The sequence below is a fragment of the Natrix helvetica genome, assembly GCF_964273705.1.
Source record: "Natrix helvetica genome assembly, chromosome: 4".
Lineage (NCBI taxonomy): Eukaryota > Metazoa > Chordata > Lepidosauria > Squamata > Natricidae > Natrix > Natrix helvetica.
In genome coordinates this window covers 146,291,350-146,313,018 of record NC_138550.1, presented here as the reverse complement: position 1 = coordinate 146,313,018, position 21,669 = coordinate 146,291,350, and the positions used below count along the sequence as shown (strand labels likewise).

At 38.1% G+C, this 21,669-nt stretch overlaps 1 protein-coding gene across 7 annotated transcripts in view; it reads left to right on the top strand.

Annotated features, from left to right (window-relative positions):
- The window catches only part of UBR5 (ubiquitin protein ligase E3 component n-recognin 5), a 91,244-nt gene that overhangs the window by 52,783 nt on the left and 16,792 nt on the right, over window positions 1-21,669 (top strand). For 4 of the 7 annotated variants that reach the window (XM_081950165.1, XM_081950163.1, XM_081950164.1 and 1 more), the window contains exons 22-44: window positions 857-983; window positions 1,673-1,824; window positions 2,764-2,859; window positions 3,179-3,302; window positions 3,593-3,690; window positions 4,416-4,564; window positions 5,793-5,884; window positions 7,308-7,454; window positions 7,546-7,664; window positions 8,823-8,949; window positions 9,056-9,185; window positions 9,311-9,471; window positions 10,823-11,062; window positions 12,926-13,049; window positions 13,683-13,794; window positions 14,978-15,109; window positions 15,878-16,135; window positions 16,401-16,669; window positions 17,803-18,014; window positions 18,237-18,467; window positions 18,912-18,985; window positions 20,141-20,313; window positions 21,429-21,542. In XM_081950165.1, the coding sequence (XP_081806291.1) occupies window positions 857-983; window positions 1,673-1,824; window positions 2,764-2,859; window positions 3,179-3,302; window positions 3,593-3,690; window positions 4,416-4,564; window positions 5,793-5,884; window positions 7,308-7,454; window positions 7,546-7,664; window positions 8,823-8,949; window positions 9,056-9,185; window positions 9,311-9,471; window positions 10,823-11,062; window positions 12,926-13,049; window positions 13,683-13,794; window positions 14,978-15,109; window positions 15,878-16,135; window positions 16,401-16,669; window positions 17,803-18,014; window positions 18,237-18,467; window positions 18,912-18,985; window positions 20,141-20,313; window positions 21,429-21,542 (3,461 nt within the window). The remainder of the gene's footprint in view (window positions 1-856; window positions 984-1,672; window positions 1,825-2,763; window positions 2,860-3,178; window positions 3,303-3,592; window positions 3,691-4,415; window positions 4,565-5,792; window positions 5,885-7,307; window positions 7,455-7,545; window positions 7,665-8,822; window positions 8,950-9,055; window positions 9,186-9,310; window positions 9,472-10,822; window positions 11,063-12,925; window positions 13,050-13,682; window positions 13,795-14,977; window positions 15,110-15,877; window positions 16,136-16,400; window positions 16,670-17,802; window positions 18,015-18,236; window positions 18,468-18,911; window positions 18,986-20,140; window positions 20,314-21,428; window positions 21,543-21,669) is intronic. The other 3 variants (XM_081950160.1, XM_081950161.1, XM_081950162.1) reach the window with 3 other exon arrangements.

The window sequence follows — 21,669 nt, the reverse complement described above, 5'->3', positions numbered from 1 at the left end:
TTCTCCAAAAGCATCATTACATTGCTAAGAGATTGACATCCACATTTACTGAATGTTATAGTAAAGAGCTTAAGTTGCCTTGCTGACCATTAGTTGACTATCAGTTGATCAACATGCAGATACCATATTTTTCAGAGTATAAGACGCACCTTTTTCCCTCAAAAAAAAAGAGGCTGAAAATCTGGGTGCGTCTTATACACTGAATACAGCATTTTTTTTTTGCCGCCTGAAACTCCGCCCCCTTCACCAAAATGGCCATGCATAGCTTGTAGGAGGCTTTCAGAGAGCTCCTGGAGGCTGGGGAGGGCAGAAATGAGCAAGAATTGGGCCATTTTTTGCTCAATTCCGCCCTTCCCCCCCCCAGTCCCCAGGAGCATTCTATAAGCTTCCTAATGCCCTTTTTTTGACAAAAAACGGGCCGTTTTATGCTTGTTTTTGTTCCCCTTCCCCACCTGGAACACTCTACAAGCCTCCTCAGGGCTATTCATGCCCTTTTTTGGGGGGGGAAAAAACGCCCGTTTTCACGAAAAACAGGCTGTTTTGGGGAGGTTTGCAGAGTGCAAAAACTTTTTTTTTTAAAAAAAAATCTCCTCTTCAAAACCTTGGTGCGTCTTATAAGTCCAAAAAATATGGTACCTTCTGTGAGTTAAATTACCCTAACCTTCTGATCCCTTGAAACTTTATTAAATAAACTTTTATCCCTCTCATTATTTTGAATTTGAGTAAATATTTGATATTAATATGCTATTGATTTCGAATTAGGACATTTATACAAAAATGACAAATGCATGTGAAAGATAAATTGTTTCAGCCATGATAGCAACAGTTTTTTTCAAGGTTCTTATTTATGTTTCAGAAGCAGAGCGCTCAGAAAGGAATACGTTTGCTGAAAGATTATCTGCTGTTGAAGCTATTGCAAATGCTATTTCAGTGGTGTCAAGTAATGGACCAGGAAATCGGGCAGGTTCCTCCAGCAGTAGAAGGTAAGTTAGTGGTGAATGATGATGTTATCCTTTCAGTCGAGTCTGACTTTTAGTGATTCTATGGGCCAGGTCACTCCTTATCTTCCACTACTTCTTTGAATTTTGTAATGTTCTGGCTGGTGTCAGCTTTGATGCTCTCCAGCCACCATGTTCTTTGATGGCCTCGTTTTCCTGACTCTTACCGCCGACTCTTCCAAACACAATTGCTTTCTCCATTGAATAAGCTTCTTGGACGAGAAGTGAATGTTTTCAAAGAAGACACCAAGAAAGTTCAGTTGCCTATTGGAAAAAAAGCACATTTGGGGCCTTTGAATTGTGATGCTGGAGAAAATTGTTTTTAATAATTAATATTATTATCGAGTAATGTAATGTGGATCACAAGAAAACTGCATCATTTCAGATGAGGTGAAATTAGGCTTGGTTGCTTAATGGAAGCCATAATGAAAATAACACATATATTTTGGACATGTAATACAAAGGTAGGATTCAGTGGAGAGAGCTGACACTTAGAAATATCAAAAGCAATTGGAAGGAGAGGCTAATGAAAGGCAAGATGGCTGGATACTTTTACTTGATTACAGAAGTATAAACTTAGAAGGATTGACCAGCTTGGCAGGCAATTTTGGTAACATTATATATCTATATTTCTAAAAATGCACCATTAATTATGATTTCCTTGTTATTGTTAGTTTGCGACTGAGAGAAATGATGAGACGATCTTTGAGAGCAGCGGGTTTGGGCAGACATGAAGCTGGAGCTTCATCAAGTGATCATCAGGATCCTGTTTCTCCTCCCATAGCTCCTCCAAGCTGGGTCCCTGATCCTCCAGCAATGGATCCCGGTAAGATCCTGAGATGTTCCTCTGCATAATTGCAGATTCCAAACAAATGTTAATGCTATGTCAGAGGAACCCCGTAGCAAGAGTCATGTAAATGTAAATATAAATATAAATGAAAGACATATATACCTAGCATTAAATACCTATAATAGGTACTGTATTTTTAGAATATAAGATGCACCTTTTCCCTCAAAAAAGAGGCTGAAAATCGTGGTGCATCTTATAGACTGAATACAACATTTTTTTGCCTCCAAAAACCCCACCCCCTTCACCAAAATGGCCAAGCAGAGCCTCTAGGAAGCTTTTAGAGAGCTCCTGGGACTGGGAAGGGCAGAAATAAGCAAAAAATGGCCTGTTTTTTGCTCAATTTTACTCCCAGCCCCCAGGAGCACTCTATAAGCTTCATAGATGATATCCATGCCCCCCCCCCTTTTTACAAAAAAGGGCATGTTTTTGCAAAAAGCTGGCTGTTTTTTGCTCATTTTTGGGCCCCCTACCCCCACAGGAGCACTCTGCAAGCCCCCTAAAGGCTATTCATGCCTTTTTTGGGGGGAAAAAGCAGGCCCATTTTCGTGAAAAATGGACCGTTTTTGGGAGGTTTGCAGAGTGCAAAAACGTCTTTTTTTATTTGCTTCTTCAAAACCTTGGTACGTCTTATACTCCGTGCGTCTTATACTCCAAAAAATACGGTATATAATATAACCTATTTGACTGCATGCAGTATTTAATGAAATTAAATTATCAAACAAATGGATGTTTGTAGCAATTGTTGCTCATATTAAGCTTGTTGCTTGCTGTTTGCTAGTTACTTCTGATTTTTTTGAATAACCTTTCGCTAGAGGAAAACTTCAAGCAGTTATATTTTTTTTTAGTTAAGGGGGCATTTCATGTTGGGATGTGTTTTATTTATTGATGTACATCCTGCTATTCTGTTTGCTAAAGATGGTGACATTGATTTTATCCTGGCTCCTGCTGTGGGATCTCTTACCACAGCAACAACTGGTACTGGCCAAGGACCAAGCACTTCTACCATACCAGGTGAGAGAACATTATTTGATATGCTTAAATATTATGTAGGTGCATTTACCTAAAAAACACTCTACCGGTGTACTAACTACTGTTTGCAAGTATTTCTGTAAGTCTTACAAGTATATTCCATAATAATTTGCATGCATTAAAATATGTTGTTAGTTAAAATGTTTCTTTAGAATATAAAATGTCCAGTCCTTCTATTTCCACTAAGATTAATAATGTTGTCATATCACACTTCAAATATAGTTGCAATATCAGTCATAATTGTCACAGCAACAAAGCAGCTTTTAAATTTTGTTTTTCATCCATGCTCTCTCATTTGTAGGTCCTTCCACAGAACCTTCTGTAGTGGAATCAAAAGACAGGAAGGCCAATGCACATTTCATACTGAAATTGTTGTGTGACAGTGTTGTTTTACAGCCATATCTCCGGGAACTCCTGTCAGCCAAGTAAGGGTCCTCTGGTTAAATTTCATGCATTGGCTTCATACTCTTGAGAAGCAGGTAGAACAAATTGCCTCTTCAAAACAGTCAGTATTTGGCTTTATTCCTGCTTTTTCAGTCAAGCATCTTAAGTTGAAATTAACTGTCCTCCTATTCCCCTATGTATATTTGAAAAGAAGGACTGAAGTAAAATGTATGCTGTTTTTTAAAATGTCTTTATGATGATTATTTAAAAAAAACCACTTCCCTGAAGATATTTTAATTGGAAAATGACATGGATATATTTTTACTTCTAGGGATGCAAGGGGCATGACACCATTTATGTCTGCAGTCAGTGGCAGAGCATATCCTGCTGCAATTACTATTTTAGAAACTGCACAGAAAGTTGCAAAAGGTATGGACATTTTTTTTAAAAAATTGCTAATGATTTAGGATTTTTTCTTTTGGGAGTTTGACACATTTTATAATATAGAATGAATAGAAAATTGCAGTTTCCTTGCTACTTGTCTATATTACGTGGATTATTCCCTTCTCTGTGGTTGGATTAATTCAGTTGAAGGAATTTTCTTAGAAAATGTATTTCTTTACTCTTTATGTAGTGGATTATATTTTAATATTTGACCTAGGTTGTGGAGTGGTTAAGGCACCGGGCTAGCAACTGGGAGACTGAGTTCTAGCCCTGCCTTGGGCATGAAGTCAGGAAGGTGACCTTGAGTCAGTCAGTCTCTCTCAGCCCTAAGAAGGAGGCAATGGCAAACCACTTCCAAAAAACTTGTCAAGAAAACTTCAAGGATTCGTCCAGACAACCTCTGAGAATCGGACATGATTGAATGAAGAAAAAAACTATGTTCATTATTTATTGCCATTTTATCTTGTTGACTTAAAACAGTTTCAGTTTATTAAAAGAGAGTGTATAGCAGTTCCTCTCAATAAAGTCAAATAGTCACAGGACAACCTACTTCTAGGAAGAATTTAGCGTATGTATCGCATAATATGTAACTGAAGTAAAGCAGTGTTTCCTTTTCACTGTTGTGAAGCTTCTGAGAATTATGGTTTTTAAACCCCTAGTTCTGATGTTTAATTTGGAACCTCCCCTCCTCTTTCTTCTCCTTTTTAAAGCAGAGGCAATGTCAAGTGAAAAAGAAGAAGATGTCTTTATGGGAATGGTTTGCCCAACTGGCACAAATCCAGATGATTCTCCTTTGTATGTTTTGTGTTGCAATGATACTTGTAGTTTTACATGGACTGGTGCAGAACATATAAATCAGGTAAATTTAGGGAGTCTTGGTTGGCATTTTTGTCCTTTGTTTTTTGTTGCTAGGTTAAACATCTTTATTTCCCCAAGTTTACAATTTATTTTAAAAAATCTTTCTTCCTTCCTTCCTTCCTTCCTTCCTTCCTTCCTTCCTTCCTTCCTTCCTTCCTTCCTTCCTTCCTTCCAGACTAAAACAGTTTTGAAATCTCAGTATTTAAATCCAGTTGTAATTATTCTTGCAATAAACTCATTAACTTATGTTTAATTTATTTCCTTAATGTTAAAACTATGACTAATTTGGTATTCAGCCATTGATAAGCGAGAAGTGTTTACTTAGATGTTACCTTGCCTTAATACTTGTATGCTAAATGAAAAATCTAATCTTGAGTAACATTGGGAAAGGAAACAGTGCTCAGCTGATGTTTAATAATGAAAAGGGACATATAAATAATAAGCCAGAAGAGTGACTTGGAAAACATTTCTAAATGCATTTACAAAAGAGAATTCTATTAAAGTTTTGAAAGAGACAAAGAAGAAGAAGAAATCTAATTCTAGGATATATTTAAACAGATTAAAAATCCAGATTGTTAAAAAGTAAAGGGAAGTAACGTAAAGTTGGTTACTTCATCAAGGTTAAAATAGATAGGTTGCTATCTCTGGTAACCCTTAATGGAATTTTGCTGACCAGAATGACAAGACCTCATAGTTTTGTTTATAAATAAGAAATGAGACATGAGAAGAAGGATTCTTTTGTTGTATTTTAGGTGAAATTTAAGTGATATGTTAATAAAATTGTTTTATACTTGCTATGACGAAGGGGAAGTTACTTTATATATTTCTTTTTCTTTATTGTATTCTTATTCTTTCCTTATTTTCTATTTTTCTTTTTTTTCCTTTTTTTCCTGGGTTTTTCTATTCTTTTCTACAGTTTTTTTTTGCTTTTCTAGTTTGTATTAACTTATACCTTTTTAATTCTAATGCTTAATAAAATTATTGCAAAAAAAAAAGTGAGCAGAGCTGAAAATTAGCCCATTTTTTTTAAAAAAATGTCCTAATATTCTTAAAATAGTTACTGCTGCAAATGCACTTTTTCCAGTGTTTGTCTATTCTCCAGAATGAGAAAGGAAGTCATAGTTTATGCCAAACATCCAGTGTACTTCCAATATCCATATGTAGAGGGAGAGGGAGGAGAAGGGTGTTAATTTGACTTTTTCTAAAATGTTGTTTTCCTCCCATTTCAGGATATATTTGAATGCCGAACATGTGGTTTATTGGAATCTCTGTGCTGTTGCACAGAATGTGCCCGAGTGTGCCATAAAGGCCATGATTGCAAGTATGTTTATGTTTATTATAATGAATATCATAAATTCTTTTAACTACACCCATTTTAGTGGGCTCTAAACACAAAAGAGCCATCACAACGCAGGTATTCACAAGCTACTACTCACGACCATTCCATTTCTACTCCTACTCCTGCTATTCCAACCACTACTACTGGTGAGTTTTGCTAGAGAAAATTGCCTCTTTCTAGGTGTTCTAGGCCAGTGTTTGTCAACCTTGGCAACTTGAAGATGTCCGGACTTCAACTCCCAGAATTCCCCAGCCAGTGAATGCTGGCTGGGGAATTTTGGGAGTTGAAGTCCGGACATCTTCAAGTTGCCAAGGTTGACAAACACTGGCCTAGGCTACTTCACGCTGCTTTACTTCCACACATGAACACAAACCCTCCACACCCAGCTGTCTCTCAATAAGGTTTCCTATCCAGTGATGTTGTGCTGGCTGGGGAGACGGCTGAAAGAGACGGGACAATAGTAACACAAGGAGTGGCCCTTTTCTGGGCAGCCTGCTCTCTCACAATGAGATTTAAAATTGTTGTTATGTTTTTCTGTTGTTAATGTATGGAAACATAGGACACCTAAGTTGAAATTCAACATGAGCCCATTTCTGTTGGGGTGAGAAGGTGAAGATTCCCTCAAGTCAAGATTACCATATTTTTCGGAGTATAAGATGCACCTTTTTCCCTTCAGAAAAGAGGCTGAAAATCTGGGTGCGTCTTATACATTGAATACAGCATTTTTTGCCTCCCGAAACTCCGCGCCCTTCGCCAAAATGGCCATGCATAGCTTTTAGAAGGCTTTCAGAGAGCTGGGGGGGGGGGGCTGGGGAGGGCAGAAATGAGCGAAAAATGCTCCCCCCCAGCAGCACTCTATAAGCTTCCTAAAGGCTATCCATGCCCTTTATTTGACAAAAAAGGGACTTGTTTTTGTGAAAAATGGCCCAATTTTGCTCGTTTTTGCCCCCTCTCCCCCTCAGGAGCACTATACAAACCTCCTAAGGGCTATTTATCCCCTTTTTTGGGGGGGGGGGGGGGAAACCAAGCCTGTTTTTGGGGAGTGAAAAAACTTTTTTTAAAAAAAAAAATCCTCTTCAAAATCTTGGTGCGTCTTATACTCCGGTGCGTCTTATACTCCGAAAAATACGGTAACTCTAAATCACCATATGACCTATGCCGTTTTCTTTTCTTTGCAACATTTGGTAGCTTGCCATGGCCACTTTCTGAAATGTTTTCCTACTTCCCAATCAAATATATAGCATGGTATGACTTGATTTTCTACATTGTGTTGACCAAAACTGAATGCAGTATTCCAAGTGTGGCCTTACCAAGGCATTATAAAGTGGTATTAACACTTCACGTGATCTTGATTCTATCATAACATGATTCTATCGTAACATAATTAAAATTTCCTCTCTTTCAGGCTTAAACGCACATCACCTACAGCATACTGTGATTGTTGGGAGAAGTGCAAGTGCAAAACATTAATTGCAGGACAAAAGTCTGCCCGTCTTGATCTGCTTTTCCGGCTGCTTACTACTACAAATCTTGTCACCATGCCAAATAGTAGGCAAGTGCCTGTTTATTCCAAATGGGAGAATGTGGTCTGGGAAATTCAGAGCCGTCTTTTTTTTAAAAAAACACTTCCCTCTGTGTTCTAGGGGGGAACATCTTCTACTGTTCTTAGTACAGACAGTTGCGCGGCAAACTGTAGAGCACTGCCAATACCGTCCGCCAAGAATTAGAGAAGATCGTAATCGTAAAACTGCAAACCCTGAAGGTAGGCCATTCAATGACTTACAAAACTTTCTGCTACAGTCGTACCTATTAAGATCTCCCAGCACACATAAAAGGAGGAATAATATATAATATAAATACTAATATATTAGCTATCCCAGGCTTCTCTTTCCATTATGTGTGTATATCTCGGTATATGTCTCTGTTATATGTTTGTTTTGTCCATATTTATTTCATATGTTTCATTGTACGCCGCCCCGAGTCCTTCGGGAGAGGGTGCGGCTAAGAAATAAATATTTATTTATTATTTATATTTATTATTTTCCTACCTGATTTAAGATGAAATTAGCAGCTATTTTTATGTTATATTTCCACAGTTGTCTTCTGACTTTCTGATCTTAATATTTACTTTTCCCATCATCTTTCCAGTTTAGAGGTATACAAATGAACCTCATTTTTTGAGGGTCCACTCTAAAGTGATAAAATCATCCTCTAATTTGGAGAGGTCAAAGGCATTTTAAGATGTGAAATGGAAAGCCTTCACCATCTGCAATACTTAAGGCATCCATTTTGTTATGTAATTCACCAAGCCTCAAAATGCAAAAGAAATTCTACATGAATAAGAAAATATGTATCCTATTTGTAGATGTCTCTAAGTCACAAACATAACAGAATGCCGGTCACTTATTTGGAAAGCTCTTTCTGCTTTGAGGCAGAGAGCCATCAAAATAAGTATTATTTCTACTAATTTAATGTTTTTGCCACCCTCTTATAGAAAATAGTGGATTATATTTGGTATTGTTTCTCCAATTATATTATAGTGGCTTCTCCAGACTCTCTTCCAACCAAACAGTAGATAAAAATGGAAGGGAAGTTTGTGACAAAACGTAGCAGCAGATTTAACTATGTAACTTTCTTGATTTTCTGAGCAGTTCAATTCATATTTGCAAGGTTACCAAACTGGAAGGACTCCCATTTATCTAGCTGACTATCTCACAAATGTGACTCTGAATGGCTTACAATAAAAACAAAGAGTTAAAAAAACTATAATAAAAGTAGCAATATTTAACAATGTGGCCATCTCAATAAGTTTCCATTTCCCTAATATCCCAAAACCTGTTGGCATAGCCATATCTAATTATGGAAAAGAATATTCCATTGTGGAAAAAACGATTGAAGTCTTCTTTTATTTGTATCTTAGATTCAGATATGCCTGATCATGATTTAGAACCGCCACGATTTGCTCAGCTTGCCTTGGAACGTGTTTTACAAGACTGGAATGCCTTGAAGTCTATGATCATGTTTGGCTCACAAGAGAACAAAGACCCGTGTGTATAGACAGCATGTTTCGGTTACTTTGAAATTTTGCTTTGTGTTGTAGACGTGCAACTACATTTTATTCTCTTTTTCTCTCTTTTTTTGCTTTTTTCCAAGTCTTAGTGCAAGCAGTAGGATTGGTCACCTTTTGCCCGAAGAACAAGTTTACCTTAATCAGCAGAGTGGTACTATTCGGCTGGATTGTTTTACACATTGTCTCATTGTGAAATGTACAGCAGATATTTTGGTAAGGCGTGTGTTTCTTTTTCTTTTTTCGTTTTTGGCATACATGGTGCCAGTTTTCTTTTTCAATTAAAAGCTCATATAATAATTTGCAAATCTAAGCTGTGATGTGACAGTTGTTTTCTTTAGCTTTTAGATACTTTGCTGGGGACACTTGTCAAAGAATTGCAAAACAAGTACACTCCAGGTCGCAGAGAAGAAGCAATTTCTGTTACAATGCGGTTTCTGCGTTCTGTAGCTAGAGTTTTTGTAATTCTTAGTGTGGAAATGGCTTCCTCAAAAAAGAAAAAGTAAGTTGTTTTTTTAAAAAATCTTTACTTAAATTAACATTGGGGTGAAAACTGCCACTGTATTTTTAAATTATGTATACATACATGTAGTTTTTTTTAAAATATGAACCTCAAGCTTCAGTTCAGTATAAAAGAAAAACAGAGAACGGCCACCTGCGCTTTATAAATAAATGTGCCTTTCATATGGAAAACTTGTGAGTCACTAGCGTTTGTCAAAATAAGAGCAATTAAGAAAATATAATAATCATTTCCATTAGCTTTAAGCTATCTGATTGGCAGCTGTTTTGGTTGTATAAATTAGATGGAAATGTAGCATATTATGCCTCTGATCATTACTATTTTAAAGACCGTGTATTGAAGTGTTTATTGGCAGAAATAATTTGGCATCATGTCTAATGACGTATGTTGCCACATGGTTTCTACTTTTATTTATTTGTTTGTTTATTGTTTAAACAATCTAGTGGTGCTTTTACACCTGTCAGATCTGTGGGTAGGTGCATTGGAGAAACTATGCATCTTCTTAACAAGAACTGAACAAACGCCTCCACAGGGTTGAATTAAGACAGGAAGACATATTTTATTTAAATATTTTGCTGTTTTTGCTGCTTTTCATTCTGCATGGCGTTTACATAGTTGGATTCCTGGGAACAAGTTTACTATTGAAGAAAAGCAGACAAGGGTAATTGGGTAAAAAATTAAGGAATTAGTTTAGTTCTATATTCCTAGATTTATCTACGAACAAAATAACAACAATAATTTTGCAAAATATGTCAGAAGTGGATTTTGCAAGAGTTTGAAAGATGACAGCAAGATAATCATGCTGGCATATTGGGTGCAGCAAGGGAGTAATTGAGGGTTGTTGTGAGGAAGAATCGTTGCTTTGGAGGCGTAAAAGACATAATTGAGTGATCTTTCAAGATACAGCAGTGCAGAAAAGGAGATGGAACAAAGTCATAAAGGGATTTAAATAGGGATGGGGAATCACACTGGACAAAGCAGGAAGCCAGAATTTTAAGAAAGGAGGTTTATTTAATTAGAAGGAGAGAAGTAACTAATTTGGGAAACAGAAGGCTTGATAGTAATTAATTCTGGATAATGTGAGAACAGTTCAGTAGTTCTGAGACCTGATCAGGGCTTTGACACATTTTTTTCTAAGAAAGGATTTTTTTTTTGCAGCATTGTGGGAGGAGTTACAGTTTGACCATGGACTGAATGTAAGGAGAAATTGCTATAATTACATGGGTAGCAAAGGCATTAAATAAGAATAGTCCTGAGTTATATGTCTTTTATATTTTGGTCCCTTTGGAATTAATAGATTCCTTCATTTTTCCCTTTCCCAACTCTTTTCCAGCAACTTTATTCCGCAGCCGATTGGAAAATGTAAGCGTGTATTCCAAGCTTTATTACCTTATGCTGTAGAGGAATTATGCAATGTAGCAGAGTCCCTCATTATCCCAGTTAGGATGGGTATTGCACGTCCTACAGCACCTTTTACATTGGCAAGCACAAGTATAGATGCCATGCAAGGCAGTGAAGAGCTGTTCTCAGTAGAACCTCTTCCTCCACGGCCATCTTCTGACCAGTCCAGCAGGTAATGTCCAGCACGTAGCTTATTATGATTACATTCTTCTAAATGCAATACCATATGCTCTTTGTCAGGTTGTCTTTGGTGCAGGTGAGTTTACTTTAAAGTAACAAATGGCAAACCCCCACCCCACCCCCATGCATAAACACATACGAGCAAACAGGAAAAGAGTTGGTTCACCAGTGTGATATAAATAAAAAGAATCCAAAATGATTCTTTCTCTATATATTTCTTTATATATTTTAGATATAGTTGAGGATCCCACAAATAATCCTCAACTTTTGACCTGTCACTTAGTGACTGCTTGAAATTACGATGGGCTTCCCTGGGGTGCTTAAGTCCAATGCTCCCCCCGGTCACATGAATGCATGTGGGGCACTCGGCAGCTGGCACACATTTATTCGCAGCCTCCTGCAGTCATGTAGTGAACGCATAGTGAACCATTGGTTTGCTTAATGACTGCTGCAGAAAAGAAACCCAGGCTGTGGTTTTTGCGTTCTGCTTGTGCTGCTTCCTTAGCTCCAAAACTGGATCCTAAAAGGCTTTTCAGAACTTGGTAGGACATCCTGCCAACCTAATTGACCCTTGACACTCTTCCTAGCTACTTTGGGGTTCATTTAATCAAGATACTCATCCAGAGACCCAGTGCTTGGAAAAGTGCCACAAGTTTTCTTCTCTATGTGTTCTTTTTTATTGTCTTTTGAGAAAGAAGAACATGGCTTTGTTTTCCCACACTCCAAGTGTGCAAAGGAGAGAAAACCAAAGAGCAGCATTCTTTTGTTTCTGCTTCCTTGTTCTTATTTGGAAAGGAGGACCAAACAGAAACATGCAGTTTGGGTGACATGTTTAACATAAGCTAGGATGCGCAACTTCCATCCCAAGACTGGGAGATGGTCCTCCAGCTCTGGTTCTCTTATTGTTGGTTCACAATGAGAGCACTGGAGGGAGGATTCAGCAGGCACTAATTTTGGGAAACAGGGTGGCGTAATCAGATTGAACATTTAGCTTAAGAGAAAGAAGGACTAGGGGAGACATGATAGCATTATTCCAATATCTCAGAGGTTGCCACAAAGAAGAGGGAGTCAAACTATTCTCCAAAGCACCTGAGGGTAGAACAAGAAGCAATGGGTGGAAACTAATCAAGGAGAGAAGCAACTTAGAATTGAGGAGAAATTTCCTGACAGTGAGAACAATTAATCAGTGGAACAGCTTGCCTCCAGAAGTTGTGAATGCCCCAACACTGGAAGTCTTTAAGAAGATGTTGGATAGCTATTTGTCTGAAACGGTATAGGGTTTCCTGCCTAGGCAGAGGGTTGGACTAGAAGACCTCCAAGGTCCCTTCCAACTCTACTATTGTATTGTATAACTGGAACCTGTCAGATTATCAAAAATGATTTGCAGCTCTGTCACCATCAAAGTTGCTCACGGTTCCCAATCTAGTTTGAGAAACCGTGAATTTTTGTAATCTGAAGCATATTCTTTGGAGATTAAATGATTATACCCCTCTTTGATTTGGATGACTCTGACTTTCTAGCCTCCAAACTCTCTGGCCTTTACTAAGGCACTCAAGACCTGGTGCTTCCCCTGGGCATAGAGTGAAGTTGGGGAGCAAGCCCATCTTGTTTTTGATCAGAAGTTTGCTAAGTGACTCCCAACAGTGCTTGGTTGATTTTAATTTTCTAAAATGCGTTTTCCAGTTTGTTAACTCCCCAGAGTTTGGACAGGCGTATAAAATCAGTTAGGTAACAAAAACAGTCATAGAAAACATTCTCTCCATTGAGCTATTTTTTGATAACAAAAGTATTTTTATGAGTATTGCTTTATGTTTGTATTTTTTTTAAAAGGCTTTCTTCTCCCTTCTCTTTTCAGTTCCAGTCAGTCACAATCCTCGTATATCATTAGGAATCCACAGCAAAGGCGGATCAGTCAGTCTCAGCCAGTTCGTGGCAGAGATGAAGAACAAGATGATATTGTGTCAGCAGATGTGGAAGAGGTCATTATTGTAATTGTTTTCAATACACAATGTTGTATGTACTTCAAAATAAATACTGGTTTAGAATAATGTGAATTTTGTAAGTATGTGCACTTTTGCCTGTAAAGTTAAAACTTCATGAACAATTATCTAACTTTGTAGACAGCAATATAAAATACTAGAAACACTGCCCTGTTGACTTCTAAGTATCCTGGACTCTGAAAAGAGCAGTATAACCTATTGTGTGTTTTTCATTTCTCTTTGCTTTGGGGGATTCTGTGTGGCAGTTCTTGAACATAATAAAAAGCACATGCATAAAATATCCATAAAGGTCATATTTATACCGTGTTTCCCCGAAAATAAGACAGGATCCTATTTTCTTTTGACCCCTGAAATAAGCACTTGACTTTATTTTCGGGGAAGTCTTATTTTTTGAGGTGCATGAGGCGGCGAGTGTGGTCACCACATGGCTGCTGCTGTGCTGCAATAGTTTCAGGGAGGGCTTATTTTCGGGGGAGGGCTTATTTCAGCACATGCGCTCAAAAGCCTGATTGGGCTTATTAACCAGGGAGGTCTTATTTTCAGGGAAACGGTATGTACAATAAGTTGTAGGTCATTATATGTGTGACTTGATATAATGCCCTTTCATGCCAGGTTGAAGTAGTTGAAGGAGTTGCAGGAGAAGAAGATCACCATGATGAACAAGAAGAACATGGTGAGGAAAATGCAGAAGCAGAAGGCCAGCATGATGAACACGATGAAGATGGTATGCTTTATCTCTGCCTTTGGTTGAGACTAGGCATAGCTATGGCCTTGTTCATGGTTGCTCAAAGAATGCCATAACATTTTCATTGAGGTTTACTTTCTAGCAAGTCTGTTAAAGTGCAGCATAAATTATCCTTGCTTTAGTACTATTATAAGTTAATAAGAACTGACCTTTCATATTGATTTCAGCTCTTCAATAAAATATGGCAGAGTGTATATCTTTTATTCTAACACAAAGTCCACAATTCATTTTACTTTGCCACAAAAGTGGTACAAATAATAATGTAACTTGTATATCTATCAAAAGCATTGAAAAGGATCATATCAGTGGTGGCTTTCTGCCGATTTGCACCGGCTCGGGAGAACCGGATGGTGAAAGTTACCGATCCGGTGAGAGGAGGTTCGACTGGTGGACCGGAAGTAACTTCCAGAAGCCTGCCCTGGCCCTGTCGCTCGCTCGCTCGCTCCCCCCCCGCCCACTCGCCTGTCCGCACTATCCTAGCCCAATTCAGTATCAACTCCAATACCTGGGAGTGGAGGTGGTGAACTGAGAAGCATGGAGAGGTCCAGCGGAACAATCCACCCAGACAGCAGCGGCAAGCTCAGGAGTTTTCTCCTGGATTCCCCTCTGTCCTCCGATCTCCCAAAGTACTTTCCCCAACGTGTGATAGCTTTCTACTGGATTCCCCTCAGTCTTGCCTCCTCCGATCTTCCAAGGTTCTTTTCCCAACGTGTGATAGCTTTCTACTGGATTCCCCTCAGTCTTGCCTCCTCCGATCTCCCAAGGTTCTTTCCCCAGCGTGCGATAGCTTTCTACTGGATTCCCCTCAGTCTTGCCTCCTCCGATCTCCCAAGGTTCTTTCCCCAGCGTGTGATAGCTTTCTACTGGATTCTTCGCTGTCCTGCCTTCTCCGATCTCCCAAGGTTCTCACAGAATAGGTTCTAAAAAAATTTGAAACCCACCACTGGATCATATTTACTAAATAGCACATCCCCAGCCTGTTCAGCTAGGGTTAAGAGAACTACTTTCTGTTACAAGCAGGAACATGGTGGAAGAAATATGCAAATTTACAATATGATGGTAAATAGTGGGTGTGATTTAAACTAGTTTTTTTTTAAAGAATCTGAATTATCTTGTAATCATTTTGTAATTGTTGTCTACATTTCATTATACTTACCATTAGGAAGCGATATGGAGTTGGATTTACTGGCAGCAGCAGAAACGGAGAGTGACAGCGAGAGTAATCATAGCAACCAGGATAATGCTAGTGGGCGCAGAAGTGTTGTCACCGCAGCCACGGCAGGATCAGAAGCAGGTAATGTGCTTTGGGTCAGCTTCATTTTCCTGGGATGCCCCAATACAGCACATTGGAAAAAAATGAGATAAGAGTTGCTTTAAGTTTGATTGTTTGAAAAGTGGAGAGATATTTTGTCTGCATATGATCAAGGGTAAATATATGCCCCAAAGACTCCAAATAAGAGAGTTGCTTTAAATTAGATTGCTTTGAAAAGTGGAATGATGTTTTGTCTGCATATTATCTAGGATAAAAAGATGCCCTGAAGACTCTGAATAAGAGTTGCTTTAAAAAGGTTATATGTTTTGAAAAGTGGAGAGATATTTTGTCTGCATATTATCTTGGGTGTAAAGATACTGTGATGCCTCTAGTATATTCCTTATGCTAGAAAATGGAATATAAATGCAAAAATAAATCTTGTGAGTGATGTACATGGTACGGTATGCAAAAACAGAGTTGTGTCTATTTGTTACAATTTTTAAAATAAAGACTATTATTATACATGCTGGAAACAGGGATTTCCAGTTTTCCAAACAAGGCCGGTCTAATTGAAGCAAATGAGGCTAGGTCAGTTGAAATCAGGTTGGGCAGTGTGCATTCTCCTGATGTTGGACTATAACTCCGGCCATCTCATATCACTGAAAATACCAAGGCTAGTGAGATTGAGGTTCAATTGTTCAATTGAATTGCTTGCATTTGCTTTAAAGAGCCATTAAATTGCCCTTAGAAGATTTGCTCCTTCATAAAAATGTGAAACGATCAACTTTTGAGTATATGCTTTTTTCATAGGCGCTAGTAGCGTGCCAGCTTTTTTTTCTGAGGATGACTCTCAATCAAATGATACTAGTGATTCAGACAGCAGCAGCAGTCAGAGCGATGATATAGAGCAAGAAACCTTTATGCTGGATGAGCCACTGGAGCGAACAACCAGCAGCTCTCATGCCAATGGTGCCGCCCAGGCCCCCCGCTCCATGCAGTGGGCCGTACGCAACACCCAGAATCAGAGGACCACTAGCACCGCACCATCTAGTACCTCTACTCCAGCAGGTATTTCAGAAGTGGTTGTTTTTTTAAATTCCTAGTCTGACATTTCCTGATTCACTAATTTGTGTTATTGTTATTAATGTAGATGCAATTTTTTACATGGTGTGATCCTGCAGAATTGTCTTTTTACCTGTCATGTGGTGCTTCTGTTGTTTAAGAGCCACTTACAAGCAGGATAAGATGGAGGTTCTGCTTTGGTATAAATACTTGGGTTTTGCTTTTGTCTATTCCTTCCTCCCACAATGCTCTTTGTTTTCCCTCCCTTTAGCTAGTTCAGCAGGCTTAATTTATATTGATCCATCCAACCTGCGTCGGAGCGGAACCATCAGTACCAGTGCAGCAGCCGCAGCCGCGGCTCTTGAGGCGAGCAATGCTAGCAGCTACCTAACATCTGCAAGCAGTTTGGCAAGGGCGTACAGTATTGTGATACGACAAATATCAGATCTTATGGGACTAATTCCCAAATACAATCATTTGGTATACTCCCAGATCCCAGCTGCAGTGAAGCTGACATACCAAGATGCTGTGAATTTACAGGTACAATGCAGTGTGCTTTCTTGCTATACACACACATGTGCGCGCGCGCGCACACACGCACTTAAAGGAACATAAAAATCTGTCCTTTTCTCATTCCAACTCATAACTCCTTTTCTCTCAATAAATAGTTACTCATTTAGCCAGAATCTATTTACTTGCCTATTATTACTTTTTTAAAAATTTGCTCTATATGCATCTTGCCTTGTTTTGAATGCTGGGCAGAATTTTCTCCTTGCATCATAGCAGAGAAATTCCTATAGTTCTTCCAGATGCTCTCAAGCTCTGCCAAAATAGGTTGGATCTGTACATACCAGCAATGGATACGCCCAAATACAAGCATGCACACAATGCATGAACCTAAGCCTTCCCACATGCCTATTCATTTGGCCCATTCAAATAACTAGAAGTTCTCCCTCCCTCCTTCCCTCCCTCTCTCTCTCCTACTTTTCAGCTCTGCAGAATGGCACAGAAGGAAGGAAATCAAAGGCAGGCTGATGATTACAGGACTCCATGGTCTGCATTTGTGTAAAGGAAAATACACATGCTGATAGCGAGACAATTAGGCAGTCTGCTAAAGATGCTACTCATTATTAACAAGGGACATTCCTTGCACTAGGCTCTGCTCTCTAGTGCCTGCAATTTACTTAGTTTATTTCAGTCTTCCCCAATTCTCCAGCCAGTTTTGCAAACCTATTTTGAAAACTTCTGGAAGCTTAAGCCTTAAGATCTTTCAGTCAGAATGATTGAATAACAAAGACCACTGGATAAACATTTCCAGCCATTGTTGTTCTTTTGCTACTTTGCACTCACTGATGCATTTCAAAAGTAAAATCCTAGCAGGAGGCTTACACTTGTGTGTGCCTGGGGTGCAAGAGGGGAACTGAAAACCTGGCATGGATTTCAGACTGGTTTTCTGGTCCAGATTTAAACTACAGTTAGAGATTCCTTATACTTCTTTCCAATCTCTGGTTTCTTGGTTGGCCAAAAACATGATAAATGTCTGCTTGTAAATCAGGAAGTTAATAAAAGGAAAATTTGAGAAGCGATTCAGAAACGTAAAAATAAATACTATTAGGAAAATTATCTACCTGTATTATTTGTATGTAACAAATGGGCAATAATAATGTTTTTAGAATTACGTTGAAGACAAACTGATTCCCACTTGGAATTGGATGGTGAGCATTATGGATTCCACTGAAGCTCAGCTGCGTTACGGATCTGCACTTTCCTCTGCTGGAGATCCCGGCCATCCAAACCATCCTCTTCATGCATCACAGAACTCAACCCGGAGAGAGAGAATGACAGCACGTGAAGAAGCTAGCCTAAGGACTTTGGAGGGTAGACGGTATGTTAACAATTGTATGTTTTTTTTAAAAAAATTTCTAAGTAATATGCTTGTGCCAAAAAATTCAGAGCAGCAATTTATATTCGGACGTATAACTTTTATTTATAGTGTGGTCATATTTGTGTAAATTAAGTGATAATATTTTGGATTTAACCATGATTTTTTTTTTAAAAAACCAGCAATTGTAGAACTGTAGAATTGTAATACTTCTTATAATTGCAGGCGTGCAACATTGCTCAGTGCTCGACAGGGGATGATGTCTGCAAGGGGAGATTTCTTGAATTACGCCCTCTCCTTGATGCGTTCCCACAATGATGAGCATTCTGATGTTCTTCCAGTCTTAGATGTCTGCTCACTGAAACATGTAGCCTATGTCTTTCAAGCTCTCATTTATTGGATTAAAGCAATGAACCAACAAACCACTTTGGATACACCTCAGCTGGAACGGAAGAGGTAGAAACCAGATCAATAATAGACAACTAGCTAGCTGAGCAGCAAGTTGTATTTCTTCCTCTATCTTTCCTTGAGATTAAATATATATTTTAGGATATATTATGCATTTGTGGCAGATGTACATAATTATAATTTTATAAGATTAACAGGTGCAGTTAATTCACAAATAAGGCAAGAATCTTTCCCATTATATTGAAAGATTTTTGAGAAACTATCATAATTGTACCACCTTTAAATTGCTTATACATAGGTTTTTCATTTGAAAGTAGAACATTTCCTGGAATTCTTAGGTTACAGTTGTAATCCACTTTCTAATAACTATGGCCAATCTGCTTTGAATACTGATTTTTGGTTTTATTGTTCTAAGTTGCTACAAGAGAGAGATCTGGTAGAGCTTGCTTAATTTTACTCTTGGCTAGCTAAAATGGAATCTTTTTTTTTTAGGACTCGAGAGCTTTTGGAACTTGGCCTGGACAATGAAGATTCCGAACATGAAAATGATGATGATACGAATCAAAGTTAGTATTAATATGGCTTGGGGAGAAGAGAAAATGAATGGAGGCTTAATTATGCCTCACATGCCTTAAGGATTTGTTTTGAGGCTGAAGAATCTTATTATTAAAATTAATGCATTATTTTTTTAGAAGCAAATAAAATAAATAAATAAATTAGAAATAAATTGTTTTTGAAAATACTTTAATTATTCCATTTAGCATAGTAGAATTACATTTCAAAAACCAAAACAGTCATCTCATAATGTATTGTCATTTTTGCATAAGTGTTGAGACATATTAACGTAGTGAAGCAAATTTTGTTGTTTCACTAAAGGAAAAAAAAACACTTTTTAGTAGAAAAAATATATGAAGTATTTCTATATGGGATGTTTTGCGCAAATACAGATTGACACATTATCATTCAGCAACCAAAGGTAATTTCCAGGTATCTGGCTTTCAAGTAGTAATGGAAGATTGTTGTCTCCTACATCCTCATTTACTGGTTTGGATTTTTTTCCTTTTGGAAAGAATAATATTAATATGCATGGATGAGCATCTTAATATGCTCCTTGACTAATCTCTCTTTCAAAAACAAAATTAATTTTGCAGAACATGGTGGGAATAACTTTAGGCTTAAGTTCTGTTTGTTCATGCAGAGTGTTCACTTAAAATACAGGAAATTGGAATTTCTGGGGGATTAAGCCAGAACTTTGGAAATTCAATTTCCTAGACTCCAATGTTCATAGTTTTTTCTGTATTCCAAGGTTTTCCTATGGGATCAGCATCCATATTCTTAATTGAGCCTCTCACCTTTTAGAATTTGAAGAGTTCAGTTGAGTATCAGTTAGAAGTAATATGCTAGAAATAATAATATCAATTTGTCACTTGAGAGATACGTGTTCAGTAAGAAAAGAAATAAGGTCTTGATAGCTGTGCCTGTAGGTGATGCTGCTGTCTGTTCAAACCACCCTTCGTGTTTGAAAAAGGGAAGGAAATTATCTTGAAGAAATTTATGCCTAACAGAACTTTTTTGCATGGAAGTGGTAAAGAAATGCAAGAAGAAAGAGAACTTTGTATCAAAATAGTCATGTAGTATCAGTGACTGATGATTACAAAATTATCTATTTCCAAGTGCTCCAAAATTGAGTTGTTTCCCTCCTTCACATTTCTGCTTGCCAGGTACTACACTTAATGATAAGGATGAGGACTCCCTTCCAGCTGAAACAGGCCAAAATCATCCATTCTTCCGGCGATCAGATTCTATGACATTCTTGGGCTGTATTCCACCTAATCCTTTTGAAGTTCCTCTAGCGGAGGCCATCCCTCTGGCAGACCAGCCTCATCTGTTACAGGTAGCCTTCAACAAGAACATTTATTTGGTGTGTATACTGCTGTTCTGGCCTTTTCAGGTTGAGAGCTCAGGAACATATTGGATGACGTAAAATGACCCACCCCCCTCCAAGTAGAGATCTGTCATTTCACTAGTACTTTTGTTGAAATGTGGAACACCATTCTGATATTCTTAACAGCAGTAGAAATCAAGCATACACAAGATACCTCAGCAGCAGGTCAGACAAACCAACATATATTAGTGGGTTGTTTTTTTTTACATTTACATCACTTTTGTATGCATGCTAGTTATAGCATTTTTGATGCTATCTCCAACATTCTATCTGCTTTCTTTTTGCAGACCATACTTATTAATCCATCTGCACAAAGGCAAATGTCTTTAAAAGAAATGTTAGCAGCTTACAGTATCTTCCAGGCAGTTAGGCAATAGGACCTGAATGGAGAAGATTGATCCTTTTTCCTTGTTTCTGGGCTTTGTGATCTGTGTCTTGCCTGAGGATAAATTCAACACAAAATGTTTACGTGCAGTGTGTGCCCGCAGTTCAGAGCTAACGCATCCTGTTTAATCCAGATTGGTTAAGACCTAGGGGGACTCAGCAATCTTGTTACTGGTTCTATTTGAAGATAATTAAGCTGTGGTGGTATGATTGAGGGAGAGTGGTGGTGAGGAATGTCATAAGAGAATCCCATTGCAATTCAAATGATACTGGATTGGCCAAACCAATGTGGAGTATCTTCCAGAATGAATTTTATTGAGTTGGGTGTTCCATCTTCCATCTAATTTATTGCCCTACTTTCTCGGAGGCATGCAGATATAGGTGAATCCAGATTACAATTGTATATTTCATTTGTGGCTAATTAATGTCATCTATCATTAACTAGGGCTTGTGAAGTTGGCTTTAAACTGTAAATCTGCTTGAATTTATCCTTAATGTTGATTCTGATGTATGACTCAATCGTGGAGTGACACAGAACAAATAGCATAGGAGAAAATTTTAATAGAAATAAGATAGATATATCAGTACCACTACACCACCTTCTGGTTAAATGATCAGGGTGTTATATTTATCTCAGTGTTCGTACTAATATTGTTATTCATGGACAAATTGTTTTTCAGCCAAATGCTAGAAAAGAAGATTTGTTTGGTCGGCCAAGTCAAGGTCTCTATTCATCGTCTGCCAATAGTGGGAAGTGTTTATTAGAAGTGACCATGGATAGAAACTGTCTTGAGGTATGAATTTGTTATGAGTATTAAATAATTCGTACAGCCTTTTCCCCTTTCTTCTGTTTCTTCTTGCCATTGCTATTCTGTCGAAAAAATCAGTGTAGCATGTGGATGTTATCCTCCTCCACTTTCA